Raw genomic sequence first — 24,580 nt, 5'->3', positions numbered from 1 at the left:
CTTCTTTCCTTTAAATTTCTTTCTTATTTTACGTGACAGGGTCACCGGTGACCGGCACTCAACTTGGCCGTGGTATCATCAAGATCACCGGTGACCGGCGCCCCAAGATTAGTAGCAATACATAATTTGAATAATTATTTTTTATTAGCAATTAATTATAACTATTTATCAATAGTTATAAATTTTTTATTATTACCATCGTTACTACAATGGTATGACGAAATTAATGCAGTATAAAATATATAAGAATAGTTTTATTTATACATGAAATATAGAACAATTATTTAGCATTTCACAAAGGAACAATATGAAATAATGTCTTTTTATGTTAATGAATAATGTTAATGAAATAATGTAAAAACTAGGAAGAGCACAATGTAATATATTACAAAATAGAAATTAAAATTTGTTCAAAGCGCCGCAAATGTTGATTTACGTAACAAGTCTATTTAGCGTATGTAATAAATCCTCTTAACGACCGTGTTGAAAACAAAAACGGGAAAAATGAAAAACTAACGAATTAATGATCAAACACGTGACTTGTACACATAATACAACCACAAAATAGGAAGTAAAAAAAGAAAAAAAGAAGAAACACAGATAATTGTTGGTCGAATGGAAATAATACTACGAAGCCGCTTATTTAAGATGACTAATATGATTTAATGAACAGGTTTCGTTTTTAAGTGTAGCAATTGGCAGTAAACAAAACAGAATTCCCAACCTTTAGTGGAATCGCCGTTCCAGTTGAGTCTGCGCGAATGGCGTTGTGCCACTTGGCTTTTTCCACGACCTGGTAAACCGCACATCGCGATTACAACCCCTGAGAATTTTCGGGGAGACTTCATTATCCCCGACGTCCTTATTGATTTTATCCTTGATATTATCCTTGGGTTCTGAAAGCAACAGAATCTATGATACTCGTGTAATTAATTGCATTTTCACATGCTTGATGTGTAGACGTATGGCCAGTGATAAACATCAAGGAGACAAAGGATTGTGCAACAAAGACGCGAGTATAAATGTACAGATCGTGTACAAATTTAACAACGCCAATACGCGATTACGATAGAAGTCAGATATTTTCTAAGGCATTTCATTGTAGCATCCGGTTATTTTTATGTGTATAATAATATAATAATAACGACCAATTTTAGAAGATGCACCCAAACGGCTATGATAGATCTGACCCGGTGCCAAGTTAGTTTGTTAAGCCAGCCAACAGTCGAATGATCGTTAACAATGTGAACGTATGTGACATAATTCGATAGAAAATCGAACAATGTGATCGTATAACAGTAAGAATGAAATTAGTGAGAAAATTATCGTTTCCCTCCGACGCATCTTCGATTCACAAAAGAACTCTTTCTCGCGCGCTATGAGCAAGATGTTTTAAATTTTTATTTTGTTTTCGTCGAATGAAATATTTAGGTTTCTAGGAAACAATGAACGTAAAAGTGAAAATAAAAGATATACGCGAGCATTATATTGCGTGCAACATTTGTGTTACGCCACGAGGCTTACCACAGGCTGTATTTTCTAACCGTCGCTCGCGGCCCTACAATGTCGCAGTCAGATCGCTTTATCTGACCGCCGGATCATATACAATGTATCGACGAGCGCATAGCTGTCGCCAAGCAGCGAGTTTTCGAAACGTCGAATTTCGTCCGTTACGTTTTCCACGCAAGAATAGACATACGTGATCATAGGCGCGAACGGTGGCGTGACCTAAGTAGAGTGGGGGTCGTCTTAAAAATGAGACAAAGAAATCATCTAAAGTCGGCTAGTTCCTTGTGACACGTCGAACGTTACACATTGAATCGAATCTAACACATAACGCCTGTCTCAAGCTGCGAAGTGCGATAGGTCTCGTTATAAGCAAACCGCTAAACAAACCTTGACTGTTATCTTTTTCGTTTTTAATTGTTGATCTTTGACTGAATTTGTTGTTTCGTTATTTTTATTAATCTTTTATCAACCAACCCAGTATAGTTGTTCATATACACTCAAACCTAACCACCTCTATTCTCGTAATAGAAATAGGGGATCAATCAGTTCGTGGCGTCGATTGTTTAATCGTAACGAGAATTTACGACTCTCGTTGACGCGTTATCTAGCGATCGCGTCTCTCCGCGAACGGTTGAAACATTTGGTCCTTCGAGCCGGATTCAGTGTCAAGTGAAAAGTGCACGCCAGTGACACCCACTACCATACAGTGCCACGTGAACCCAACACATCTAGCAGCGGAAGCGTTACTACCCCAGCGAGGTCAGTAACGTAAAGGGTCGTCACCTTTGAAGAGGTATAATTCGGTGGTTGAAACGCAACCACACAGCCTCCTGCCGCAAAGTGGACAATCGCCAACAGAAGTAAGTTCAAACGAGTTCACTCTCAATTACATAACAAATAATGGCAACCGGAAACGAACTCGCCACCTTGCGTCGACGCCGGGGCTACTATATCGCCCAGTTTACACGCTTCGCAAAAAAACTGGACGACATCGAACAATCAGGCTGTCCGGAAGAGATCGACTTGATACAAATTAAAGATCGTCTAGAAACCTACGAGACGGAACTCCGTGGCTTACAAAACCAGATCGTAGCTATAGACAAGGGAGAGATCGCGCGCGGCATTGAACTAGCGGAAGAATACGAAAAACTACAACGCCGAATAACTAAACAATTGATAAATATACGACGAAGTACGCCGTCACAATCGACAAGCGGTGAATCAGCCGCCGGTCGCGAGTCTGCTTCGCTTAAACTACCGGAGGTTCGGATACCTACATTTGACGGCGCCCTCGAGGATTGGCAGTCATTTTACGATTCCTTCTCGTCAACGATAGATCAAAATGAACATTTAACACCGGTTCAGAAATTTTATCATCTCCGATCAGCCCTGACTGGATGGGCCGCGCGAAGCATACAATCATTAGCCATCACCGAGGCAAATTACGCAATCGCCATTGACGTCCTTAAAGAAAAATTCGACTGCCACCGTCAAATCTGTATGCGTCACTGGGACTTGATTTCGACTATCCGAGGATAACTAAGGAAACACCCGAAGCTATAGATGATCTTATCGAGACAGTCAAGGTAAATCTCCAAGCGTTAGAAAAACTCGGGGGCCCAGTCACGTCAAACGCCGTTCTCTTAAAGCTTTTCACGTCGAAGCTACCCTCAGCCATCATTCGCAAATGGCAACATACAACTACTGGACAAGAAACTGCCGTCATACACGCACTTGGTAGATTTTCTGAAAACACGGACGAATGGCGATAGAACGTGTTCAGCATCAACCGTCAAAAAAAAAGGGCGTCCGATCAACACGACCGTCGGCGACCGAACGCGCCGCGAAATTATACATTCATAACTACACATAATACGTTGGTTTGTCCGAACTGCCACGGACAACACGAATTATGGAATTGTCATGTCTTCAAAGCGAAGTCGCCCAAAGAACGCCTGGAAATCGCCAAAAGGGCGTCGCTCTGTACCAATTGTTTAGACGTCGCTCTTACTCAATGCTCCGCGGGGTCATATCGCATCTGTAGACAGCGACACCACACGTATCTGCATCAAGACCATGGGCGTAGCAAACCACGAACACGTGTCAACCGAACATCAAGCGGTCGATCGTCGAGCGACCGATCATCCAACGGTAGATCTTCGCCTAGTTCACCGACCCCGCGTTCCTCACATCGTTCGAGACGCACATCCTCGTCTCCCCGAACGTCTCCCCGAGCATCTCCCCGAGCGTCTCGCCGAGCGTCTCCCCGAACGTCTCCGCGAACATCTCCGAAACGCGAATCTCGGTTGTCGCGAACGGCGGCTTCGGGATCGACTATATCGTCCAGTCCTAATCGACAAGGAAAACAATGACGTCATCAGACGACTCTGCTAGGGACCGAACCACAGAAAACGGACTCATTGACCTCGCTTCCTTCTGAATCATTGCAGCACCATTTGTTAGTCACAGCACAGGTCAACATCTTGAACAATGAAATTCAACCATTTCGTTGTAGAGCTCTGCTAGACACCGGCTCTAGCATGAACTTTATCACCGAAAGACTCGCTAACTCATTAAAACTCAACCAACGGAAATGTTCGGTCCCAATCGGAACACTCAACACGTTATCGACGACCTCGAAACGCTACATCACGGCCACGATCACCTCCATTGACGGCACATACGAACGCAACTTGACGTTTCTAATCATACCGACTATCGCGTCTTGGGTCCCAAATCAACCCGTAGATCGCTCAACGATACAGATACCTAGGAATCTCCAATTAGCCGATCCAAGATTCCATAGACCTGCTCCGATCGAAATATTGTTGAGCGCCGGACCAACACTAGCATCACTCTGTGTCGGCCAACTTGATATCAGTCAAGCAAACGGGCCCGACTTGCGTCTGCAAAAAACGCGATTCGGATGGGTCATCGGACTCATTAGCATACGCATTTCACGCCTCCACGACGGCTTTACAGGTGGACCTCGCCCGTTTTTGGGAAATCGACGAGGGACCGCCCACCGCACACATTTCGGAAACGGAACGACAGTGCGAGGAGCACTTTCGAAATCACGTTCAACGCATCAACGACGGGCGATACGTTGTCGCTCTCCCATTCAACGAAACAACTCCTCCGCTTGGATCCTCGAAAGCCATGGCAATGAAGCGACTCACTTCCCTCTGCCGTCGATTCCAACGAGACAAACAATTCGAAGCCGACTAACACGCCGTAATAGAAGAATACTTGGAATTAGGACATATGACGAAGATTACCACGGACCACTGCACGGACGACGGATATTTTCTGCCACATCACGGCGTGATCAAAGAATCCAGCCGGACTACAAAACTCCGAGTTGTGTTTGACGGATCTGCACCAACCACCACCGGAGTTTCATTAAACGACGTACTTCATACGGACCGAAACTACAAGACGACATATTTCTTATCCTTTTAAGATTTCGTTCTCATCAGTACGTCATTACAGGCGATGTCGAAAAAATGTATCGACAATTTCTTGTGCGTCCAGAGGATCGGAAATTCCAACAAATTTTGTGGCGCAACTCTGATGGAGAAGTTGACATATATCAACTTAACACAGTGACATGCGGGCTGTCAGCGGCCCCCTATCTAGCCATTCGGTGCCTCAAACAACTGGCAGACGACGAGGGTCATCGATACCCACGAGCAGCGATGGTCTTACAGCGAGACTTCTACGTCGACGATGTTCTCACAGGAGCTGATACAAAGGACGAGGCACAATCACTGAGAACGGAGCTCATAGAATTGCTTAAACTAGCCAGCTTAAACATTCGAAAATGGGCAGCGAACGACCGGGAACTGATACGAGGACTTTCCGAGCAGGACATAAACGATAAGCTGCGACTAGGCGAATCGCAAACTTTCAAAACTCTGGGTGTTGTTTGGAATTCCTTTGACGATTCGATCCTATATTCCGTCAAAATCAATCCTACCGCCTCTCGAATTACGAAGAGAACAATCAGCTCCGAAATTGCCAAGATCTACGACCCTCTTGGATTACTGGCACCAGTGATCGTTCGCGCTAAGATGTTGCTCCAACGACTTTGGACTTTAAAACTTGACTGGGACGAGTCTCTTCCGGCTGACGTACACACAGAAAAGAGAAAATATTATTCACAGCTACCTTTGCTAAATAACGTGAAGTTTCCACGTAAAACTATAATCAAGACCGCAACGGAAATTGAATTACACGGATTCTGCGACGCCAGCGAAAGGGCGTATGGGGCATGTGTCTACCTTCGCACTATCACTCCGGATGGTCATGTCTGGACACGACTCCTCACTGCAAGGTCAAAGGTGGCTCCACTCAAATCACAAACCATTCCAAGGCTGGAACTGTGTGGAGCACTTCTTCTCACATCATTGGCCACTACAGTCCTTCAAGCCTTACCAAGCAACATTTCTCGGACCGTTTACTGGACTGATTCTACAATCGTTCTACATTGGATTAATACATCACCCCATACGCTAAAAACCTTCGTCGCGAATCGTGTGACAGAGATTCAACAGAAGACTCACACCTCCGATTGGCGCCACATTCCCACTACCGATAACCCTGCAGATCTCATATCTCGAGGCCAATCACGCGAAGACTTCCTGCGATCAACCATTTGGCAACATGGACCGGAAACGCTCCAACAACCTGAAAAATACTGGCCGACGTGGAACCCGGTACCATTAGCTGAAATACCAGAGCAGAAGAAGGCAACATGTCTGTCCGTGACTCCACTTGACCACAGTCTACTGGAGAGATTTTCTTCTTGGCCCAAGCTGATAAGAATTGCCGCTCGTTGCCTCCGATGGAGACGAAAACAGGATCCGGGGGGACCTCTAACCACACATGATTTAACCAATGCGCATAACAAATTGGTCAAATTGTTACAGCTCTGCTATTTTCCAGATGAAATACGTACTCTCCGAACAGATCGAAATTCTGCAGTGAAGGGGAAGCTGCAACGACTCAATCCATTTCTGGACAAGGACGAGATATTGCGAGTCGGAGGCCGACTCAGTCACTCACCAATGCCCTTCACTCGGAAACACCCAATCATTCTACCCAAATCCTCAGTTACAGCACTCATTATCGAGCATGAACACCTCCTAAATCTCCACTCCGGAACTCAAGCTACCTTATATGCCTTAAGGAGACCTTATTGGCCTATCGACGGCCGTAGTCAAGTTTGGAGCACGCTGAAGAAGTGCGTACGTTGCTGCCGAGCCAATCCACCTCCAGTGGATTACGTAATGGGCGACCTTCCAGCTGCACGGATAACGGAATCTCGTCCATTTACCAACGTCGGAATTGATTATTGCGAACCGTTCTACATCAAGAAACGAAAGGATTGCAACCGACGCAAAATCAAGGTATATGTAGCAATCTTCGTATGTCTTGCAGTTAAAGCAGTCCACCTCGAGCTGGTCACCGATCTCACTAGCGAGGCCTTCATTGCTGCTCTGCGAAGATTCATCGCTCGCCGAGGATTCTGTGTAACAATTTATTCTGACAACGGTACCAACTTCGTTGGCGCCAACAACGAATTACGAGAGCTCCGAAACCTCCTGCAGTCCGACGATCATAATGTAAAAGTTCAGTCCTTTTTAGCCGATCGACGGATCGAATGGCACTTCATTCCTCCCAACTCACCTCACTTTAGCGGGTTGTGGGAGGCTGCGGTGAAGTCCTTCAAACGACATCTCAGACGTGTCGCAGGTAACGAGCTCTTAAGATTTGAAAACTTTAACACACTCATCATTCAAATCGAGTCTATCCACAACTCCCGTCCTCTGACTCCAATATCATCTGACCAAAACGATCTTCTTGTCCTTACTCCCGGTCACTTCCTCATCGGAGATGCATTAACAAGCTTTCGAGAACGAGATTTCCAGGACACTCCATCCAATCGTCTCTCCAGCTGGCAACACATTCAAAGGGTCAAGCAACATTTCTGGCGCCGCTGGCATCGAGAGTACCTGAACGAGCTGAACATCCGAAACAAATGGAGCAAGGGCAGTCACAACATCCGAGAAGGCACCGTGGTAGTCCTCAGGGAGGATAACGTACCATCCATGCAATGGCCTTTGGGCCGCGTGATCAAGGCCCATCCAAGAGGAGTCGACGGAATCATACGGACCGCTACCGTGCAGACGGCAACAACTACCCTGGATCGTGGCGTCAAAAGACTGGTCCCCTTACCCATTCACCCAGATCCAAACGAGTCCGACCACCCACACGGAGCGAAGGAGATCCGCCAGCGACGCACCTGACTCCACACCATATCATTTGATCGGTACCCTCTCAACGGGGGGAGGATGTTACGCCACGAGGCTTACCACAGGCTGTATTTTCTAACCGTCGCTCGCGGCCCTACAATGTCGCAGTCAGATCGCTTTATCTGACCGCCGGATCATATACAATGTATCGACGAGCGCATAGCTGTCGCCAAGCAGCGAGTTTTCGAAACGTCGAATTTCGTCCGTTACGTTTTCCACGCAAGAATAGACATACGTGATCATAGGCGCGAACGGTGGCGTGACCTAAGTAGAGTGGGGGTCGTCTTAAAAATGAGACAAAGAAATCATCTAAAGTCGGCTAGTTCCTTGTGACACGTCGAACGTTACACATTGAATCGAATCTAACACATAACGCCTGTCTCAAGCTGCGAAGTGCGATAGGTCTCGTTATAAGCAAACCGCTAAACAAACCTTGACTGTTATCTTTTTTGTTTTTAATTGTTGATCTTTGACTGAACTTGTTGTTTCGTTATTTTTATTAATCTTTTATCAACCAACCCAGTATAGTTGTTACATATACACTCAAACCTAACCACCTCTATTCTCGTAATAGAAATAGGGGATCAATCAGTTCGTGGCGTCGATTGTTTAATCGTAACGAGAATTTACGACTCTCGTTGACGCGTTATCCAGCGATCGCGTCTCTCCGCGAACGGTTGAAACAATTTGCATGAGCATTCTGCTTTTTACCCGTACATTTAGATTAAAATCGTTTTCACTATTGATCGATGGAAGAATAATCCTTACCGATCACACACATGTTCTTTACAATGTATCGTTAACAACACTGTTCGACAATCAACTAATGACGAATCAATAATAAAAAATGCGTTTCAATGACACAACCGGCTAGACGAATTCGCGAGCTTCAGAGTGCGAATTTCAACTGAGTACTGACGCCTTCCTGTTGGGTTCCACGTTAAAAACCGAGCGTTGGTGAACTTTATATTTAGAATTCTCTCTTCATGCACGAGAGCTTTTGACTACACTTTTGCGACTGCCGCTTCTTTCGCGGTATTAATCTCAACAACAAACTTTGTTTTTTGTTTGTTCGACATTCTGACTTATTCTATTCTCATTTTTGGAATACGGATATTCATGCGAAATATTTGTTTCACTCGCTAAATGTAGTAATTTTATAGTTCATATATTTGAAAAGTTCGTAGTGAAATTCAAATAAAATGTATTTTCGTAGAATTGACATTCTATCGAATATAAAATACAATACTGCTTCATATAAATTAAATTTATGAAATCTCTAAAAGGTATAAATTAACCCCTTCAAATTTTATCGCAATCGATTACAGAGCTTATCAATTCTCGGAAATGTTGCGAACTTTTCAAACATCTTCATATTTTTATATACGTTTTATATGATTGTGTAATTATTTGGATTTTTCTATATTTCTCAGAACCGTATAAATATCCGTGATCTACGTATTTGATTGCTATATTTTCTAAAACTCTATATGTCATGCGATAATTTATGTAATATATCGTGTAGTCGTTCGTAATCGATATGTAATCGTACGCAATATATTGCGGTGTATAGAATGAAAGTACAAAACAGGATTAAAGTTCAAGTACGAAAATACGTACGACGACCTGTCTGTAACGTTATAATTAACTCGTTGTTTACAATATAAAAAATTGAAATGGAGTAAGAATTATCGAATTGTCTGAGTTCACGAAATTCGACATGGCGATAGAAATATGCGTTATCGCGTGTTGTTTCGAATCGGCATGCCCTTGTGCCTAATAATCGAAGGTCGAAAAGCGATAAAGGTCATTACATTTGGACTAATTTAACGAATCTCTGAGTAGATTTTTTACCATAAGCAAAAGCACGTACGCCACGAAACGATTTCGTCGTTCGCGATATCTGTCTTCATTTTTATTTGCGTGTCTGTTTTTCTCGACTTAACGCGTGTCAACAAAATAATTACGAATTAGACCCCTTGATCCGTGGATAAAAGAGCTTCGATGCACGTTTATAGACTATACAAACGAATCGCACGTTTCGCTTTGAAAAATAAAACGTATTGAAAACGGAAGTTTTTCAACCCAAACAATCGGATTATATACCGATGTATGTATATTGTTTTATAATTCAAAGTGCAGCTTCGAGTGTCGTATTTACCAAACTGTTGCACGCGATACACGATCAATACCGATCATTCGCGTATACCGAACGATGTACTATCACCTATCGAGAATCCCCATGAAACCAGCTTTAACCGTTGGTACGTTGACCTGAAACGTGTCGTCACTCGATTTATTATTCAAGCGTTGAATTGTAACAACGCATGTACTCTCGCCACGCTACGGCTACCAACGTATGCGTGAATACTAAATTATTCCATGGAATATCGTGTCGATAATATTTATTTATCTATGAACAAATGGCAATGAAATTTGTAACGTCAGAATACAGTAATTAATTATGAAAATTGCGTTACGTCTTCGCGAAGATTCATCACGGTCATTTCCATATGCTGTCATGCGCAGGATAAGAACAAGCTCAGTGGCAGAAAATCAATAATCGGTCTTGTGGAGAAAACCATTTTGTTGCATTGGAACATGCGCTGTAACGTCAGCTACCACTACATCGCATTTCACCAAATTTGCCAAAGAATTTCGTTAAAAAAAAAAAAAAAAAGGAAAAAGAAAAATTGAACTGACAGCTACTTGAACTAGATAAAACAAAATAATTTCTGGAACTCATCGTACTCGAAAACTCTTGTCAGAATTTTACGATAGAGAGGAGCTTAAATTATTGAAGCTTTATAAAATTCGAAAGCACTTGAGTTTGATAAGATGAGATACTCGTGGGACCTGGTACGATCGTTTAGTTACTGAGATATAGAAAAAAGAAACGAAACTTTTGATAAGAAACCACCGTGCTCTGAATGAAAACAACAAGTTTATCAATTTTAAGTTATTTGTTACATGCTGAATTTTCATTCGTCGCACGCGTTTCGAACATACGACACGGATATCTATTTAAATCGTGTTTTATTTATAGTCACCACTCCTATTACAAGTGGAGATCACAGATTCGTGAAACCGTGGCCTGGTTTCGTGGTAATTTCGGTGTAATAGCTAAAGATCTAGCTGACACGAATCGAGAAATTCAAAGAGAACGAGCGAAAAAGCGTAATGCGTTTCAATGAGAAAAACAAACGATGAAAAAAGCCATTATTTCATCCGGTATTTCCGCAGGTGGCATTTTTTAATTTCGTTTGCATATTGCATTTCCATGCAATTTTTTATGACGACTGTTGCATTGCATAACGCACAGTAATCCGATGCTTTCGTTTTCGATAGATAAGAAATAAATAACGTTTCCCATCGAATGTTTCGCAACCTGATTACCGATTGAATTGCTATTCAATAACATCGTCACCTATCGAATATATCGAACATGTTGTGATTGTACGAGTAAATAATATCAATTAGATGAAACTCATATTACTAGTGTTCCATTTAATCGATTTACCTTGGCGCTGTTCTTCGACGCTTGGTGCCATCGTATCAGCGCACGGCGCAGTCTCCTTTTGTATAGTCGACGTATTGATCGCGTTCACCGCTTGTGTTACGATCGATTTGTTCGTTTCTTCTTGGAAAAAGCCGGCTTGCAGTGCAAGTTTCCTCACGGCCAGACAGTAACCCAGAATCGGTGCCGCCAACAGGTCGAGACAAGCGGCAACCCAGGGCATAACCCGACGGTGAACTATTCAAATTAGGGTCTTTGGTTTCCCTTCAGGAAAACACAAGTCATCAGGTAGACCAGTCGAGAAGTCGATAATTACAGGAAGAGAATGAAAGTGATCCTGGTAACGCTTTTGCTTGAAATATCCAGCAAACAAGAGCCCTCTATTTGTATAAAATACTCGGAAACAGTGGTCTATTGCTAGTCTCCTTTTTACCCGTTTTGCTGCTCAATCTTCGACTAGAGTCCTTCCGAAAAATGATCGCTACTTGTGTGCCGTATTATGGACAACAGGTCCTCCCTCATTCCAATTTGCTTGATCCTCACCTCTGGAGCCAGTTTGCGTGCTTCTTTGCCTATGCTCGAAGAAAAGCCCAGTTCTCCGATTTTGTCCTCTTCTTTGGTTAAATCTTCTTTTACCCTCGATTCACTTGATTGTTTGATCGTCGACGATCTATCTATCACGTTACGATGTACCTTTATAAATATTGTCGATACAGACGTTGCCCGACTCTGCGCACGCGCTGCCACAAGTATATCCTAGTAGTTTACATAGTCACGGTGCTGCCTCACCGTTTTCCAGCACACTGGTGTTCCCTTCTCGCCACCACTTCAACTCTGCTTTGGTTATGTATATTTATATGTAAGGTATTCCTTACCCTTTTTAGCTCCTTTTCTCTCCCTTTACCGCTCACGACAACGTGGTTTCACACGGACAATCTGTGGAGTTGCCTCTGCAGAATCAGTTCTCGTACAACCGGTTTACCAGATTAATTTTATCCACCAAAGATCTTCGAATATAACTGCCGACTCTCTATTGTCTGATTCTAATCTCTGCGTTTGTTGATGTTTTGTTCACTGTATGTTGCGTGCAAATCCGCCTAACGTTCTGTAACTGAAGTTATACGAAAGTGTTTAAAAGTCAAAGTGAAAACGAAGTAAAATTGTGAAGTGAAAACGGTCGTCTCTAGTCAGATCGAGGTGGTACTAGCGACTGATATTCCCCCATTTGCTGCAGCTTTTAGCAACATCGATCCGGACCTGGTAGGCTCCCTCTGTTGAAACTGGCCAATCAACGATTCGCTTACCCCACTACTAGTATACAGCAATCATATTGGGGACACGTCGAATGTATTTACGTTTGAGGACAAAACGTCGATATTTACTGGGCCACTGCAACCTTAGACAATGCGACTTTTTACATAATATTTTACAAATCTGCGTGAAAATATCAACAGCGGTCATGGAGGAATCTGGTAGAATCTTTATTATATAACATCGTACAATGTCTAAACTATAATTTCGACAGACGCGAGCTACGTTCCACCAAATTCGAATCACCGTTATAGTGCTCTTTACGTTTATTTTGGTCGATTAACTATAATCGCTTTACTTAGACATTATTATAGACATTACTTAGACATTGTATTATAAAAACTAGTCTAATTTGGACCATTAACGTATTAATTCTTGAAACGATGACAACATAGAATTTCGTTCTTAAGTGTACAATTGTACACGCCTTCAGTTCACACGAACTGATACCAGAATCATTCTTTCCTCTCGTTCCATCATTGGACCTTATGCCTCATAAATTGTTACCGTAACGTATCACGTAATTCATAATTGCACGGCTTAAGCATTTTACTCTTGCTTCCTGGGTAACAGTTTCGACGTCACCCAAGTATTATTTATTGCAGGCAATAGATTAGATAATACATGATTCGGACTGAAAACAGGATTGCAATAACAAATGATAATTATTTACAATCTACTTGGATGAAAAGATGCAAGCTTTGAATATCATTTCTTTTGCAATTATGCGACGATTGAAATAATATTTGCTTTGATCGGTATCTAACGTTCACAAATCGACCTTCTCATTTTTCTTCGTTCGTTAACCGACCAAAGTCCACGTTTGTTTCTTCTATTTCTCCGATGATATTTAGCGAACATGAGCGGTCAGACTCGTGTACTTCACATTCAGCGTCATTTAATTCAGTCGGTGAATGGTAACGCGTTATTACCCTGTGAAATTGCAGCAGGTACAGTCTAATACGGCATAAATTATGGAAATAGTTCGCACACTGATGTGGATTTGAATCATACGATTTCTTAGTATTGATTCTCTAAGTTTGATTATAATGTATGTTTATTGCTGCGTCTAGTTTATTGAAAAGTACACATTTTTATGTGACAGAAGATCTGTAATCATACGATTTGCGTAATTATCGGAGAAATGAATCAGAGTATCTTGTGATTTATATAGATAGCTAAAATTAAGGCAGTCGTTATCGTTGTATATGAAAAATATTATTATCTGTTAGGGGATGATGAATGATTTGAATGAATTCGTGGAAGATCTAAATTAGTCGAGGAAACATTGGCTTTGGAACAATTTTCCTATATTGTCTTGTTGCCAAATAAAACGTGCATTGTACAGGTTGGAAATTTTTCCTGAAATTAATGATAGTTTTGTCTCAAACTTTTTTTTAAACCTAGTATAATGCAATATTTTCTACAGTTGCATAAACGTGACATTTGGTACACGTGATTCACGCATACTTTCCGCCGACGCGAGTTTAGTCTGTGTTGCAATTTTTTGCAGTAATACAACACTTGTTCGAGGCTGTGAGTTAGCATAGCTTTTGCTGAATACTTATCGTCTACAAACAAGAAAGATTTTTGCACACGTCAAATACGTCCGTGACTTTCATCACGATATGGAAGATTCCGACTTTTCTTTGCATACGCAAAACGATATCAGAATATTAAAATCCACGAATTTCCTTACACGTGATAAACGTGTGCCTCGAACGGCGCGTGATAAAATGATGATAGAGGTCATGAACGATCGAGGGTAGCATGAAATGAACTCTAAGTTCTATAACTAAATCGGCACACATGAATCGTTAACGTAACTCAATTGAGAAGAGAGCGTCGAATCGTCTAGAAACACTCGTACTCCTGTTCCAAAAGCGTTAGTGCCAAGAAGGTGCGCTTTGTCGTTCAATTATTATAAATAGAATAATGCTCCCAACCATCCGTTGTATTATCGCGTTGTTAAGTTACTTGTAAAGTCTACCGATTCTTTCGAATATCGTTTTAAGGCTCTTAGTTTCCATATAGTACTATTTTTGCAAGCATTTGTAAAACGTTATCGATGAAATCCAAGATTATCTTATTTTTGGAATCTCGAGCGATATTTAAATCGCTCGAGATTACTCTAAATATATTTTGACATAGTAAAAATAAATTTTAATTCAAATTTCCCGCATAACGCCACTTTTTTAATTGCTAGTTTCCATCTGAACACGGAAGATGGCAGGACGGTTCCTAATCAATACAAATTGATTGTTTGATGCGTATGAAGCTGTTTTACCTTTCCCTACGATAGTGGCGCTGCGTGATATTCTCAATGTTATCATTCATCATATCGATATAATGTGGCGTTTACACTTTGGACACTTTTTGAAGCGACTGTGTTGTGTTTGAATGCGATCTGCGATTTAAACGAAGAAAGATTTCTTGCAAAAGGTACACAATATCATCATATTTTTGTTTGTATTATTCTTTTATACTGAACTTTTCCCCTGCATAGAAATGAAGAATTTGTAGGTTATGTTATTTATTGTATTTACATATATCGCGTAGTATGAAAAATATATAAATCATATGTATATGTTTTTACTTGTATGTTGGAATACATTACTTAATTTTTGTTTAAACATTGTTACAGTTGGTTGGGCGTCGTGGCAAAATGTTCAAGGCTTCGGAGAACCTCCTACAGTAAAGTCACAAATTTTGAACCTTATTAGGTCCATACGAACGGTGGCATGAAGTAATTACATACAAATTATTTTAATTCGTTTGATAATAAATTTAAATATAACACAAATATGTTGTTTGTTGCAGTTCCATTGATATTCCTAAATATCGTAACAATAATTGTGAATAATTGGTGCTTGGGTGAAAGAAACGATTGATGGTGTAAATAAAAGGACAATGAGCTGTGAAAAGTGATGTACATAAACGCAAAATTACATTCTTTTATTTTTACTTTTGTATCGAAGAGTAAAGTATTTTTTATTATATCGTGTTTCAGCATATTTTTGTACTGCAAGTATTTTAAAAGATAGCAGTATTTATATATGTTGTTTCTACCTATATCACTTCTTATTTATTTTTATATTATTTTATAAGCTTCCAATTGTTTAATTATGTTGGATACGTTTTACATATTTTTCTAATCATCGTAGTGAAGACAAAAAATTCTTCATACGATAATGCAGTAATACACAACAAACCTTTTATCATATCAAAATACATATATTTCCATATATACTTAAATATTTATCTAAAATATCATGCATCATTTCGAACTTTTTAGAATATTTCTTTCCACATTATCTAGCAGTTCCTGTTCCATCTGCACTAAACATCTGCTTTTTCCTACACTAAACAGCATCTACTTACTTCATTTTGCCAATGTCTACAAATAAACTTGAAACAACCGTCGAAATTCATATTGCAACATCAACTCTATAAAAGGAAGTTTGTCATGCGACATCAACATGTAACTGTAAGTTGCAATTTAGTTCCATTTTTTTTTATCGACGCCAACAATTGAAAATCTCATACTTCGTTAGGAGAATCGTCAAAGAATTGAATATCTTTTTACTTTTATTTTTTTTTTCGAAATTCTATTTACTCAAGACACGTGCTCGGAACTTGTTTCATTTTCTCAATTAGTCATTTACATTTTATTCTTGAAAATACGGGGAAATTCATGGTGAAGAGATATGGCGAACTTCCGCTACAGGACGTCTCTTTCCGTTAAGTGTCTTCGAATGTACTCTCTCACGGGTAATTTAAATCATAAATCAACAGACGAACGTACTGTAAATTATGTTCGACTTGGTGTGAGGTGTAAGTAGTTGGACAGGATGCTCATGTCTGTTTGTCTTCGTATCTTCATAGACGACGCGATGGCGCACGCGGGAAGCCAATGATTTTCTCGTAACTTTCTCCCCTTCTTCGCTTTCTCGGGGTGGAAGTAACATATATACATACACATCTCCGTGCAATCAATAAACAAGTGTCATGTTGACTTTGCATTCTGTCATTAGCTACCAACAACTCAATTTTTGTCACATTTCAGCAACGTGCAACAAATTTCCTAATTTCTTAACTTCTTATTGCCAACTTTAAAATCTTATATCTATCTTTAAAGGATCAATTTATTTTCCTCGAGTTATACCTTGAAATATAGATACATGTCTAAAATAGATTCACTAAACACGGAAAATCGCCACTGAAACGCACATTTGTTTACGTCCGCTTAATCATATATTCAAAACGATAAATAGAATGGTTTAACTATTTCAATTTCCTCCGTTAGATTTAATTTATAGTGTCCATTAATCTTGGACGCCTTCGCGGTCGATTGGAACGGAAATCGTGAGGCGATATAACGACTGGATCACTTCTGGCTGATCTCCTTCACCGTAATAGTCATAGAAGTGATAAACACGTTTGTGCAATCGAATCCCTGCCATTTACACAATTTCTGAGCACGTATGGGCCCATCAAAATTGCACCGCTTTTTTCTCTCGTGCAAGTTCCACAGTTGCAAGTACGACCTGCATTCCCTGGACTCTTTCGTGTAATGCTTGTCCAAGTTACATAACCGACCCTCATCAGAGAATCTCTCTTTCCTTCTTTTTTTAATTTTTTCTTGCGAATGGCTGAAGCTGCTCGATTAGCTGCGCTGATACACGGCAGTGCCTATTCCATTTTTCGTAGAATACAAACTTGTTGCGTAACCTTTCCAACTTGTATGCGCACGTGCGTGCTGAACAACGTGGAATGTATATGTGTGTTCACAAGATACCAGAAACCATTAGAACCGCTAAAGATATAATTTGAAGAAAAGAGGAAGAGGAAAGAGATATTCCTGGAACTTTCTTGATTTCTTCCGTTTTTCTTTGTTTTTCTTTTCAAAACCTGTGAGAGAATGTTGTGCAAGTTTGTTATCTATCGATCATAGTTGTTTATGCAACTCATCAACATGTTTATCGACGCAATTGAATAAATAGACTTGAATAAAAATGTAGAGATTTTCTTCGCTCATCAAATACTATATTATGATTACTGTATTTTAGGTATTTTCTATATTTATCTATTGTTACGTCCAGTGACTCAGAATCCATTCCCCGGTCGAGGCGGCCATTAGCTATGCAAATATAATTAGCTGGACCACAATAATCCTAAGGAACTATTATAAAACTAAACATTTATATTTTACCATTAGGGCCCTTAATTGTTATAAAATATATGCAAGTCGAGACGTTCCTTATGATTATTACTGCACAAGGTAAAAATGGGAAGGTCGGGGTTTTTTTCACGTTCAACGTTCCTTTCCACCCACAAGCGACCTCACTAGGCGACCAACACTCAGCAATAGTTTTCCTCTGCGATAACATCGTCACCGAACTTCACTGGTTTCTGCCTTCATTCGGAAAGTGAGGGAAATTGGCGTTACTGTTAATTGGTCAATTTCCATGTTGGTGGTTAGGGAAGGGTGCTAGTCGCCCTTAAAAGAAAGTTCGAGAAGAGGAAGCGTCGTTCGTGAGAAAATAGATTTCTCCTATTTTCTCGTAGTTGGGACGAGGACTGTTTGTCGGTTTGAAGGACTTTAGTTAAACAGATCTTAAGATTTATAGCAGGTCCTCGGGCTAGCTGAACATGTACTGTGGAGACGCGTCGACATCTGGTAATCATCTTACTCGAAGAATAGAGTCTGCGTGTGGCGAGCCACGGGACAGAAATCGTTGAAATGCTTACCGTCGTGCCCCGTCCTAAGTATTTCTTTTAAGGAGAGCTATAGAGTTACTTCATGCCTTTGTTAGACAAAACGTTCATCCCTTGACCGCGGCTACGTTCGGCGACTGGTTGTCGCCTCGAGCCCAAGCTCACTATCATAAACCTCGAACAATCGGAGCGACATTTGTTTAATCTAAATTACGACATTACGGTATTCCCGAGAATCCAAGGAGAGGTTCCGGTGTTTTTCCATCTCCGACATGTATATACATGAAAAAGAGTACTCGATAAATTTCGTCATTTGTTTAGCTATTTCATATTTTTCCTTTGAACAATCAGATGAATATGGAAGATGATAGTTTCACAGTGTATAAAGAAGTTGTTTGGTAGTGTTTGAGCAACGAAGAACATCCTATGAAAGGCTCCAAGCCTTTTCACGCAATATCTCCTCCACGTTTTTACTATTAACGCCTTCCGCTCTCTCGATAGTATTTTTTTTTTTTATTGTCCACGATATCTCGCCGACATCAAATATTTATTTTTCTTCTGTAATGTGTTACACGCTCTCTTGCGCAAAATCAGCTCGATTAAACACAACGACGTTAGCAGGAATACGGAGAAATATCCAGCTTGATGATTTAATTTAGCTGTAGCATAGCGTTCGCGACTTATTCTTCATTAAGGCGTGTTTAATTGCACCAGGCTCGCATTGTGTCCGAGACGCTGGCTGATTACTTAATTCTAGCACACGTTACTCAATTGCTAATTACCCGAGCCGCGGAACTCCTGGCGATCCTAAATCGAAATTGTTTCGAAAGCCACAAGAATTTCCTATTTCATGAGAATTTCCATAATATCGATTTAATCATACCGCTTTCAAACAGTGCAATAAGATCATCATAAAAGACAGACATTCCCATTGAACATTATGGATTTCATAAGGCAGGCACATCAGCTCTTCTAATGGAGGAAATTCTAGCGCCTGACTTCAATAAGTCTGTTACGTGTACCGATTGCACAAACAACGAAATCTGAACACGCGTAAGCGATTTCACGAGGCGTATCGCGGCTCGTTGTTCAGCGTCTAAACGTTTCCATTGGCTACGGACTTACGTACGTCGAGTCACAGTTGAAAAATTTCCTGTAAATTTCTGATAACACGGAATACTATCTCGTCGAATTGATTTATAAAATTCGATTGACGTTAATAGTAGAAATTTTCTGATCGGTTATTATTTGTTTTTCAAAAATACATTATCCGAGATAAAATTGAAACCTCGAGACAAAATTTCTGTCAACACAAGATACTATTTCGTCGAATCGTCTGTAAAATTCTAATGACGTTCGTTAGAAATCTTCTAACTGATTATTATTTGCTTCTCAAAGGTACGACATTATTCGGTAATAATTCAAAATCAAGAGTACACTACGTGCGCACGTAGTAGAGTCTCGCTTATTGATAGCGCGCTTATTGATAATAATTCCTCTCTCATTTTCGATAATAGGCGAGAATAGGCAAAATTTAATTAGAATTATCGGAACTTTAATTATTGCACTTACGGAGTTTTATAACAATTATGGATTTTTATCTATTTTCAAGCTGAGCTAACGGTATATGTATAAGAGGATAACAAAGAGATGACGATATTCTTGCGCGCACTTTAACAAGCAACTTGAAACGACTTGGATACTATGGACCAACAGCGATCTAATGAGATTTTCGCTGCTTATACCTTCACGTACGCTATATAAAACCGCCATCAATAAAAATTCACGATTCACGGAAAGAAAGAGAATATAAAGGAGTGCATTTCTGCCGTGTGAAAAACGTTAACGGCGGTGCTGGGTGACCTCGTTAACCGAACACGTGGATTTTCGTGGTAATACCTTTTTCTATCGTGCCTGCATAATTCCACCGTAATGAGTGGCTTTGATGCTTATAATTCCACCGGTATCGCTTCCGATAGCAGAGTTTCCAGCTAACGATACTTCTCTTCGCTTTGACCAAATGTTTCATTCCATCATAATCCTTAACAAAGTCAATGTGGAAATTTCATCAGAGAAGAGAACCTTGAAATTTCTTAATTCCGTAGAAAACAGTATCAATTGTGCGTTACTAAATTCCTACGCGAATAGGTACAGTATCGTAGAAAATATGAGTAGGAGGAGCTTGAGTGAAACTTTGGTTGTTAATGGCATCGATAGTAGATGTGTCGCTATGTTTCCTTTGAGTTTAGTGTTGCAAAAGCACCAAGATTATAGGAATTTAGAGAGGATTATCCGGACAAAGACGACTATATAGAGACAGCCTTAACGTAGAGGAAGGAAATAATAATGACCCGAAAAATAATTATCATTAAATTAAAAATAAAGCAAACAAATTACATCTGTACTTAAAAACTATCTATTTATATCTTAAAAAGGTCTAGTATTTACCGCGTAACCGATAGTTAGACTAAAAAGAAAATTCATAATAATCACTACTCTTGTTGTTGTTACACGAGACAATCTCACCTTAAGATATTTAACCAATTTCATAGCAATAAAAATAATGGTTGGAACGAAAATGTCCTAAAGGATGTAACACAATTGAAGGATATTCAAAGGAATTGTGCGAGCATTTTATGCGGTTAATTTAATCAAGTAGGCGCCGACATAAATCCAGGCGAGCGCATTCTCGCGAATGTCGTGGAAAAAGGAATACTCTCGAGTATTTCAGGCACTATAGGCAAGGGTCTTTTGTGAGCTGCATAATAGTAAAAGCATACTTGATAATTGGCGTCCCTCGATCCACGAAAGACAATGCAAACTCGTGTTTACACACGAACATGTACACAATTCTTTGGCAAAGGAATTTAAGCAAATTTATGCCTGTAAATGATAGTTCACGCGAATTGACGATTCATCGCCTCTCGAGCGCAATTGATATCGTTCCAAGGTAGCCATTGTTGACTCGTTACATTCTCGAAATTTCTCTCCCGATTTTATCGCCTTAGCAATGTGTACGTTGGCAATAATGCACCTTTTTCCAAAAAAACATGTCGTTGGGGGCCAATTAATCTGACGTCATTCAGCTTTGAGACAATTTACGATAAGTGTAGTAGGTGAAATACAATTCAGTAGGGTCGTAAAGCGTTAAGCAAGGTCACTAATTGATCTAACTACAATTAAGGCCGTACGTAAGAGTCTGCCCCAGATTTTAAAAATTTATATCATCGCCAGTGGTTCAACGACGTGTCATAAAGTTGGAGTTTTCAATATAGAAATTACTCGAAAATATTATTCTGTTTTTAAATAAATAAACTTTTTGGAAATAGAATTTTGGGAACAGAAGTAGAACTGCAGAAATAGAAGCAGGATTTCATTCACTTGGACTCTATTTGTTGGAAGGAAGTTTTATTTAATATCCGACTAACTGAACTTTTGTCGATTGAATTCACTTATCTACTATTTTACCCACTCGAGATATTCAGAACGGATGAACACAAGGTGTAATGAAACTGTTCAAACTTTGAATCATCCCTTAAACTCGAAGTGTCTCGTTTAATTCGACAGAGAGCCGGTAAACCGATCTCCGGCCACTTTAATCATCCAACAATTTCACGCTGGGATTCGCTCGAACGCCGCTATCTTTCCCGGTTGACGCGAAATCTCATTCGAAGATGGAAGAACCTTCAACCGTGTGGAACAGCAGTTGTATTTTCGAGCTATCGCGGGGTGACGCAATCGCGAGGAAACACGTCAACGGGAGTCGTAAATTCCCGTTACGATCCTAATGATCGACGCCGCGAGTAGATCGATCCCCTGATTTCCGTTAAGATAATAGGGGTGGTTGAATTAATATAACTCCGTGATTGGTAGGGTTATGATCATATTTTTCTCCAACAGCTTCGTTTAATCACACACAATAGTAACGTCGTTGAGTCTGAAGATTGCCTGGATCTTGCTCAGATTCTGACTGCCAATCTGAGAGAGGAAGGCTCGTGGGTCGTAGTAGATGTGGCGATTGATCAGATCCAACTTTGACTGAATCGAATCAACAGGATCAACCGAAAGATTGAATGAGGAGACGTCGACTGCTTGACTCCGACTGTTTGACTTGGGTGGCTTGCACTGACGACTGACTCGAACGACTGACTGATTCGTACTACTCGAACGACTAACTCGTACTACTACGAACGACTGACTCGTACGTCTACCTGTGTCAATGACGATGGAGGTTTTGAACGAAGTAAGCTGATTCGTTGTTCGTACTTTCCGTTATGAACATGAGGACACAGATCCCCGTTACCATTAGCTAAGACGTTAACGGTTGAAGTTGGGATATGGAAGCATCCTAACGGCATGACTCGTGGGAAAACCCAGATGTTTCTAATCTCTAAATGCCTGATTTTCCTTGTCATATAATTAACAATTTTTCCCGTCATAACTACCAGCTTACTCCGTAATATTTAAGAACGTTCAATAAACCTAAGGACCTTTTAAGTACCCGCTATAAACCGAAAATGCTTGCAGGATTCAAGGTTTCTGCAAGCTAATGAGAATCGGTTTATGGTGGGCCTTAGTTTTATTGAGGGTTCTCTAATGACGTTTGGGTCTGGACGGTCAGACATTAAAGTACGTCGCGCGGACCTCTTCACGCGACGTAACATCCTCCCCCCGTTGAGAGAATCCCGATCAAAAGTCCATGGATGGTATCAGGGGGAACTTTCGTCTGCGTTCTCCGCTGTTCGTGGTTGTCCGGGTTCCTCCGATTCCGGTTGACAGGGTAGTGGAATCAATCGTTTGACGCCGCGATCCAGGATGCTCGTCGCTGTCTTCACCGTGGCTGTCCGTATAATTCCGTCGGCTCCTGGGTGGACCTTAATGACGCGGCCCAAGGGCCAATGCATAGGTGGAACGTTGTCTTCTCGGAGAATTACGATTGTGCCCTCACGAATGCCATGTTTGCCCTTGTACCATTTGCTACGGCTGGTTAATTCGTTGAGATATTCTCGGTGCCATCGACTCCAAAATTCCTGCTTAAGCTGATGGATACGTTGCCAGTTAGATAAGTGGCTTGGTTGGATTGTCCTAAGATCTCGTTCCCGAATGTTGGTAAATGTGTCGCCTAACAAAAAATGTCCGGGAGTGAGGACTGGGAGATCGTTAGGATCTGTTAAGATGGGAGTAAGTGGACGGGAATTCAACATCGCTTCGATCTCAATAACCAGAGTATTGAGATGCTCGAAGGTCAAGAGTTCCGTGCCAACGGTGCGAATAAGATGCCGTTTAAATGATTTCACCGCGGCTTCCCATAAACCGCCAAAATGTGGTGAATTCGGAGGGTTGAATGACCACTGTATCTGCCGATCGGTGAGGAAGGTCTGCACCCTTTCTTGATGGTCGTCGGATTGTAATAGGAGGTGAAGTTCTTTCAACTCCCTGTTTGCTCCGACGAAGTTAGTTCCGTTGTCCGAAAGGATGGTCGCACAATGTCCTCTCCGAGAGATAAACCGGCGGAGCGCGGCAAGGAATGCGTCGGTTGTCAGATCGCTCACTAATTCGATATGAACGGTTTTGGTAGCCAGGCATATGAATATGGCGACGTACACCTTTACCCTTCGGCGATTACGATCCCTTCTCTCCTTGACATAGAACGGGCCGCAATAATCAACCCCGATGTTCGTAAAGGGCCGCGACTCGGTGATCCGTGACTCCGGCAGGTCTCCCATCAGATATTCTACTGATGGTGGATTGGCTCGGCAACAACGGACGCAGTTCTTGATGGTGCGCCATACTTGGCTTCGGCCGTCGACAGGCCAATAACGTTGTCTAATAGTGTATAGTGTGGCCTGGGTTCCGGAATGATGGTTGCGTCGATGCTCCTGGTCGATAATGAGCTCAGTCACTGATGATTTTGGCAGAATGATCGGATGCCTTTGGTGGAAGGGCATCTGTGAGTTAGTGAGTCATCCTCCGACTCGTATTATCCCTTCATTGTCGAGGAAAGGATTTAGGCGTTGGAGTTTCCCTCCCACGGACGTGGTCCGATCTTTTTGTAGTGAGCGAATCTCCTTCGAAAAATGGATGTTTTGTAGGAGTCTAAGCAATCTATTTTCTGCCGAAATGAGCTCATCTACTGTTAGAGATACTGCCCGGCTTTGCTTCTGTCTCCATCGAAAGCAGCGAGCGACGACTCTGGTTAGTTTTGACC

At 41.1% G+C, this 24,580-nt stretch overlaps 2 protein-coding genes across 2 annotated transcripts in view; one reads left to right on the top strand and one right to left on the bottom strand.

Annotated features, from left to right (window-relative positions):
• Positions 1 to 511: 511 nt before the first annotated feature.
• On the bottom strand, positions 512 to 12,400 carry LOC126927120 (uncharacterized). The gene is made up of 2 exons (XM_050743463.1): positions 11,347 to 12,400; positions 512 to 896 (listed from the first exon to the last, which is right to left on the bottom strand). The coding sequence occupies exons 1-2, from the start codon at positions 11,564 to 11,566 to the stop codon at positions 727 to 729; spliced, it is 390 nt and encodes a 129-aa protein (XP_050599420.1). The 5' UTR covers positions 11,567 to 12,400; the 3' UTR covers positions 512 to 726.
• A 149-nt stretch (positions 12,401 to 12,549) lies between these two features.
• Positions 12,550 to 24,580, top strand: part of LOC126927122 (immediate early response 3-interacting protein 1-like) — a 130,958-nt gene continuing 118,927 nt past the window's right edge. The window contains exon 1 of the mRNA XM_050743465.1: positions 12,550 to 12,815. Coding sequence (XP_050599422.1) covers positions 12,689 to 12,815 — 127 coding nt within the window. The 5' untranslated portion in view covers positions 12,550 to 12,688. The remainder of the gene's footprint in view (positions 12,816 to 24,580) is intronic.

The sequence above is a fragment of the Bombus affinis genome, unplaced genomic scaffold (assembly GCF_024516045.1).
Source record: "Bombus affinis isolate iyBomAffi1 unplaced genomic scaffold, iyBomAffi1.2 ctg00000075.1, whole genome shotgun sequence".
NCBI classification, from domain to species: Eukaryota; Metazoa; Arthropoda; class Insecta; order Hymenoptera; family Apidae; genus Bombus; species Bombus affinis.
This window is presented reverse-complemented; position numbering and strand designations above follow the sequence as displayed.